At 42.5% G+C, this 7,501-nt stretch overlaps 1 protein-coding gene across 1 annotated transcript in view; it reads right to left on the reverse strand.

Annotated features, from left to right (window-relative positions):
- Window positions 1–1,867: 1,867 nt before the first annotated feature.
- LOC104875802 (broad substrate specificity ATP-binding cassette transporter ABCG2) overlaps window positions 1,868–7,501 on the reverse strand; it is a gene marked incomplete at its 3' end in the record, with an annotated part of 91,175 nt that continues 85,541 nt past the window's right edge. Inside the window, exons 12-14 of the mRNA XM_033760581.1 lie at window positions 5,550–5,591; window positions 4,841–4,882; window positions 1,868–1,997 (exon numbers count right to left, since the gene is read on the reverse strand). Coding sequence (XP_033616472.1) covers window positions 1,868–1,997; window positions 4,841–4,882; window positions 5,550–5,591 — 214 coding nt within the window. The remainder of the gene's footprint in view (window positions 1,998–4,840; window positions 4,883–5,549; window positions 5,592–7,501) is intronic.

Below are 7,501 nucleotides of genomic sequence, written 5' to 3' on the forward strand. Positions count from 1 at the left end.
ACTAAACTTACATATAAATCCAAGACAAGTTTTCAGTTTGATTTAAAAACAAAACAGAAACAAGCTTCAAAATAAATCACAGTATCTTCTATTAACATATAACTTAGCCAAACCTTCAGTAAATGTCCAAGTTTTAGCACACACTGTCACTGTCCTTAGATATTCCAATTAAATGAACCACTTTTTCCCTGGTCTGAGTGAATAGAAGCCTACTAAAACAAATGCCAATGCTTTTAAAAACTTAAGGACACAAAAGTTTAAAAACATAATCCTCCCAGATGGAAGGGAAGTAATCAGAAGTTCAATACCCAGTTCACTAAAGAAAATGACAGCTAAAAGCTTTCTGAATACAGATTCTAATATAGATTTCATTATTCAAACTCCTCCCAAGTTTCCGATGCTCTTCATTCTACAGTTACAGATTTGGCTGGATTCCGTGGGAAATCAATATCATAGCCTCTCAACCCAGCAAGGTGGAAAGCCAGCAGCTGTAAGGGGATTACACTGAGAATGCCTTGCAAGCAGTCCACTGAGAGGGGCACCTTGATCGTCCTTTTCGTGTTCTTAATGGTCTCAGTATCCTCGTTATCACAAATTACAACAGGGTGACCCTGCCGGGAGACCACCTGCTGATTCAGTTTAAAGTACCTTTTTCTGCTTTTAGATTGTTACATCTTAAAATTTGACTGGCTGCCAAGAGAACAGTATTAACCTAAAAGAGAAAGTTAACCCTATAATCGCAGTATGAAACAATGCACCAGAAGTGTTACCAAAACTAGTTTTCATTAACAGCTGACTGTCACAGAGCAGAAGTGTGAGCAACTCCTAGGCTGGAGCAAAAGCAGCCAAACAATGTAAGACAAAGACTTATGAAAACCAAACCGAAAGAAGAACCAGGGACTCTGTCAGGGAATCTCCTTAATCTCCTGTTCCAAAACCAGAAGAACACTCTGACCAGAGGGTCTTGAGGAGGGGAAAAATCAACCTCCCTCCCCATAAACAGAGAGACAGAGTTCCTACCACAGGGGCAAAGAACCTCTCCAGCCCCTGCGGTGGGGAGTCCACTAGCACATCTGCCTGGACCTCCCTCCCTGCCTCCAAAATTATCCGGATCACACATTACCAATTCAGACATTAACAGGAAAAGAAAGACACAGAAGCAAAGAAAAGGAAACCAAGGACAAACTATTTCTACAAATTCTAATAAATTACACAATTGCTGGTGTCCTACTCTAGCACCACTGACACGCAGTAAATCTTTAAGCATATGTACAAAAAGCATGCAACTCTTGCCTGTTCCCATTTTTAATATTTATAAGAAAACTCACTGCTCCCCTTCTGCCTTCCTTTCAAAGGTCCTCTTTTTTCTTTATGTCGAGATCTCCTTTTCAGTGGGAGTTTTGAGAGCGGTGTTTAACAAAGCCCAATAAGAAAAGGTACTTTCTGGAAAATGATCGGGCTCAGCCACAAGGGCCTTCTGCAGCTGTTTACCTATTTTTCCCCAGACTTCTAGATTTATTTCAGCCTCATCACACAACCATGGACAAACTTCATCCAATATTTTCACAAATGCTTCCAATTGAGCCTTCTTAATTTTAACCCCTTGTACTTTTAGCAACTTTTGTATAGAGTTGCCTACATAACCTCTAGATTCCATTTGACACATACTTTAACTAAGAATTTGAGGGCTTACACCCCTTGTTACTACTGCCGTGATCAGGACTAATGTCCCCTGTCTCTCATCGGCAAGCCCTTACTTCTACTGCTGTGATCAGGACTATCATCCCCTGTCTCTCATCAGCGGCACCCTCTTCTACAACATTTCCCTCTACTGCCGTGATCAGGACTATCATCCTCTGTCACTCACTTGCAGGAGCCACAGGGATCAGTCGCAGTTCTTGTTGTAGTGTCCTAGATCGCAGGGCACTCTCCTCCATGTGCCTCTTACTCAGATGCCTGTTCAGGCGCCACTTGTGGTGAGAGGCAACGTCAGAATCCTGCCAGCAGGTCCCAAACTCAAGGGAAGAACAACAGGAGAGCAAACAGTTTCACAAACTTAGTTCCAGGCTCATGCTGTCTTCGTAGCAAAAGTACAGTTTGCTATTCAGGGTGGGGTATATATAGGCTAAAACCGAAACCAAAAGTGTAAACAGGGTGCAGGTGACTGCAAAGGTCACAAGGTTCTACAAAACGAGTATTACGGGATACATTTGCTAGGCAACAGGTCAGACCACCACTTGAACTAGCCCGTTGCTATGGGTGACAGCACGTGGGTGTCGGCGAGGAGACTCAAAGTTCAATCATGGCGATACCTATGTCAAAGCTCACCATAAAGGCTCACCATAGGCTTATCTGGTACAAGTGCCTCACAACAGTGTTTCAATCTCTACCAGGCAGACACCTACAAACAAAAAGGAATACAATTGTACTCCATATAAGATGTGGTCTTCACTAGTAAACTCACACATTTGCAGCACGTTTCTCAGTGGAGTTCTTCATATTCAGGAAACGAATCACTTTGGTTTCAAAGGGTGAAGCAGTGAAAGAAGCTGTTTCCCAAGGAAAACTGCAGTTAAAACTGCAGAAGCACTCTGCAAAGTGCATTTGTGTTCTAACCTCAAACTGAACCTATCACCAAGTAACAAAGTTCTGGACGCCTGTGTGCACTCAGAGATGGTAGGCACACTCTTAGGCCTTAAGGGCTTTTCTGGTACAAGTGACTCACAACAGTGTTTCAATCTGCACGAGGCAGAGACATACAAAGAAAAAGGAATACAATTGTACTCCATATACGTTGTGGACTTCACTGGTAAACTCACACAGTTGCAGCACCTTTCTCTGAGGAGTTCTTCACATTCAGGAAACTATCTGCTTTGATTTCAAAGGGCTAAGGAGTGGAAGAACCCATTTCCTGGGGAAAATTGCAGTTTAACCTACAGAATCACTCTGCAAAATGCGTTTGTATCCTAACCTCAAATTGAACTATCACCAAGTATACAGGATTCTGAAGGCTTGTGTGCACTCAGAGCTGCTAAGCACTCTCTTAGGCCTTAACTTCTTTTGTGGTACAAGCGCCTCACAACAGTGTTTCAATCTCTGCCAGGCAGCAATGTACAAAGAAAAAGGAATACAGTTGTACTCCATATAAGATGTGGACTTCACTGGTTAACTGACAGAGTTGCAGCACCTTTCTCTGTGGAGTACTTCACATTCAGGAAACTATCTGCTTCGGTTTCAAAGGGCTAAGCGATGAAAGAAGCTGTTTCCCAGGAACACTGCACTTTGAAGTGCAGAAGCACTGAGCAAAGTGCGTTTGTGTTCTAACCTCAAACTGAACTTATTACCAAGTATACGACGTTCTGGAAGCTGGAGTGCACTCAGAGCTGCTAATCACTCTATTAGGTCATAAGAGTTTTCTGATACAAGCACCTCACAGCATTGTTTCAATCTCTGCCAGGGAGCAACCTACAAAGAAAAAGGAATACAGTTATACGTCATATAAGATGTGGACTTCACTGGTAAACTCACAGAGTTGCAGCACCTTTCTCAGTGGAGTACTTCACATTGAGGAAACTGACTGCTTTGATTTCTAAGTGCTAAGTGAGGAAAGAAGTTGCTTCCCGGGGAATACTGCATTTGAAATCACAGAAGCACTCTGCAAAGTGCATTTGTGTTCTAACCTCAAACTGACCTATCAGCAAGTAACAAAGTTCTGGACGCCTGTGTGCACTCAGAGATGCTAGGCACTCTCTTAGGCCTTACGGGATTTTCTGGTACAAGTGACTCACAACAGTGTTTCAATTTGCATGACGCAGAGACATACAAAGAAAAAGGAATACAATTGTGCTCCATATACGTTGTGGACTTTACTGGTAAACTCACACAGTTGTAGCACCTTTCTCTGAGGAGCTCTTCACATTCAGGAAACTAACCGCTTTGATTTCAAAGGGCTATGGAGTGGAAGAACCTGTTTTCTGGGGAAAATTGCAGTTTAACCTGCAGAATCTCTCTGCAAAATGCGTTTGTATCCTAACCTCAAATTGAACTGTCGCCAAGTATACAGGATTCTGAAGTCTTGTGTGCACTAGAGCTGCTAAGAACTCTCTTAGGCCTTAAGGGCTTTTTTGGTACAAGTGCCTCACAACAGCATTTCAATCTCTGCCAGGAAGCAACCTACAAAGAAAAACGAATACAGTTATACTCCATATCAGATGTGGACTTCACTGGTTAACTCACAGAGTTGCAGCACCTTTCTCTGTGGAGTACTTCACATTCAGGAAACTATCTGCTTTGGTTTCAAAGGGCTAAGCGATGAAAGAAGCTGTTTCCCAGGGAAAACTGCACTTTGAAGCACAGAAGCACTGAGCAAGGTGCGTTTGTGTCCTAACCTCAACAGAACCTATCACCAAGTATACAACGTTCTGGAAGCTTGAGTGCACTCAGAGCTGCTAAGCACTCTATTAGGCCTTAAGGGTTTTCTGGTATAAGCGCCTCACAGCGTTATTTCAATCTCTGCCAGGGAGCAACCTACAAAGAAAAAGGAATACAGTTATACGCCATATAAGATGTGGACTTCACTGGTAAACTCACAGAGTTGCAGCACCTTTCTCAGTGGAGTACTTCACATGGAGGAAACTGACTGCTTTGAGTTCTAAGTGCTAAGTGGGGAAAGATGTTGCTTCCTGGGGAAAACTGCTGTTTACTCACAGAAGCACTCTGCAAAGTGCGTTTGTGTTCTAATCTCAAACTGAACTTATCACCAAATATACAGCTTTCTGGACCCTTGTATGCTGTCAGAGCTGCTAAGAACTCTCCTAGATCTTAAAAGCTTTTCTGGTACATGCACCTCACAGCAGTCCTTCAATGTCTGCCAGGCAGCAACCTACAAAGAAAAAGGAATACAGTTATACTCCACATAAGATGTGGAATTCACTGGTAAACTCACAGAGTTGCAGCACCTTTCTCTATGGAGTACTTCACATTCAGGAAACTAACTGCTTTGGATTCAAAGGGCTAAGCCACAAAAGAAGCTGTTTCCTGGGAAAAACTGCATTTTAAACCACAGAAGCACTCTGCATATTGCGTTTGGGTTCTAACCACAATTTGAACCTATCACCATGTATACAAACTTCTGAAGAATTGTGTGCACTCAGAGCTGCTAAGCACTCTCTTAGGAATTAAGGGCTTTTCTGGTAGAAAGGACTCGCAACACTGTTTCAAGCTCTGCCAGGCAGTGACCTAGAAACAAAAAAGAATAAAGTTTTACTCCATATAAGATGTGTAATTCACTGGTAAACTCACAGAGTTGCAGCAACTTTCTTTGTGGGGAACTTCACATTCAGGAAACTAACCCCTTTTGTTTCATAGAGCTAAGCAGGGAAAGTTGTTTCTCAGGGAATACTGCAGATTAAATTGCATAAGGACTCTGCAAAGTGAATTTTTATTCTAACCTCAAAATGAAACTATCACCAAGCATACAGGTTTCTGGAGTCTTGTGTGCACTCAGACCTGCTGAGAACTCTCTTAGGCATTAAGGGCTTTTCTGGTACCTGCACCTGATAGCAGTGTTTAAATCTCTGCCAGACAGCAACCTACAAAGAAAAAGGAAAACAGTTATACTCCATAGGAGATGTGGACTTCACTGGGAAACTCACAAAGTGCAGCAACGTTCTCTGTGGAGTACTTCACATTCAGGAAACTAAAAGCTTTGGTTTCAAAGGGTTAAGCGGCGAAAGAAGCTATTTCCTAGGGAAAACTGCACTTTAAACCACAGAAGCACTGTGCAAAGTGCATTTGTGTTCGAACCTCAAACTGAACCTATCACCAAGTATGCAGGATTCTGATAGCTTGTGTGCACTCAGAGCTGCTAAGCCGTCGCTTAGGCCTTAAGGGCTTTCTGGTACATGTACCTCACAACAGTGTTTCAATCTCTGCAGGCAGCAACTTACAAAGAAAAAGGAATACATTTGAATGCAATATAAGATGTGGAATTCACTGGAAAAGTCGCAGAGTTGAAGCTTCTTTCTCTGTGGAGGACTTCACATTCAGAAAACTGACCACTTTCATTTCAAAGGGCTAAATGGGGAAAGAAGCTGTTTCCCGGAAAAAACTGCAGTTTAAACCACAGAAGCACACTGCAAAATGAGTTTGTGTTCTAATTTCCAACTGAACCTATCACCAAGTGTACAAAGTTCTTAGGCTTGTGTGCACTCAGAGATGCTTAGCACTCTCTTAAGGCTTAAGGGCTTTACTGGTACAAGGGCCTCACAACACTGTTTCAATCTCTGGCAGGCAGGGAACTACAAAGAAAAAGGAATACAGTTGTACTACATAAAAGATATGAAATTCAGTGGTAAATTCACAGAAGTGCAGCACCTTTCTCTGTGGAGTACTTCAAATTGAGAAACTAACCGCATAGGTTTCAAAGGGCTAAGCAGTGAAAGAAGCTGTTTCCCAGGGAAAAATGTAGTTTAAACCGCAGAAGCATTCTGCACATTGCTTTGGTGTTCTAACCTCAATGTGAACCTATCACCAAGTATTCAGGACTCTGGAGGTTTGTGTTCACTCAGAGCTGCTAAGCACTCTCTTGGGCATAAAGGGCTTTTCTGGTACAAGCGCCTCACAACAGTGATTCAATATCTGCCAGCAGAGAACTACAAGCAAGAAGAAATAGAGTTGTACTCCCTATAAGATGTGGACTTCACTGGTAAACTCACAGAGATGCAGCTCCTATCTCTGTGGAGTTCTTCACATTCAGGTAACTGACCACTTTGACATCAAAGGGCTAAGTGGGGAAAGAAGTTGCTTGCCGAGGAAAACATCATAATCACATAAGCACTCTGCAAAGTGCAATTGTGTTCTAACCTCAAACTGAACCTATCACCAAATATGCAGGTTTGTGGAGTTTTGTGTGTACTCAGAGATGCTAAGAACTCTCTTAGGCCTTAAAGACTTTTCTGGTACAAGCTCCTCACAGCATTGTTTGAATCTGTGCCAGGCAGCAACCTACAAAGAAAAAGGAATACAGTTATACTCCTTAGAAGATATGTAATTCTCTGATAAACTCACAGAGTTGTACCACCTTTCTGTGTGGAGTACTTCACATTCAGTAACCTATCCGATTTGGTTACAAAGGGCTAAGCAGTGAAAGAAGTTGCAGTTTCAACTGCTGTAGCACTCTGTGCAGTGCGTTTGTGTTCTAACTGAACCTATCACCAAGTATAAAGGATTCTGGAGATTTCTGTGCGCTCAGAGTAACTAAGCACTCTCTTAGCTCTGAAGGGCTTTTCTGGTTTAAGTGCCTCACCACAGTGTTTCAATCTCTGCCAGGCACCGACCTGCAGAGAAAAAGGAATACAGTTATACTCTCTATAAGATGTGGAAATCACTGCTAAACTCACAGAGTTGTAGCACCTTTCTCTTTGAAGTACTTCACATTCAGGTAACTAACCTCTCTGGTTTCAAAGGGCTGAGCGGTGAAAAACCTGTTTCCCAGAAAAAC

The sequence above is a fragment of the Fukomys damarensis genome, unplaced genomic scaffold (assembly GCF_012274545.1).
Source record: "Fukomys damarensis isolate Sample0158 unplaced genomic scaffold, DMR_v1.0_HiC HiC_scaffold_44, whole genome shotgun sequence".
NCBI lineage: Eukaryota > Metazoa > Chordata > Mammalia > Rodentia > Bathyergidae > Fukomys > Fukomys damarensis.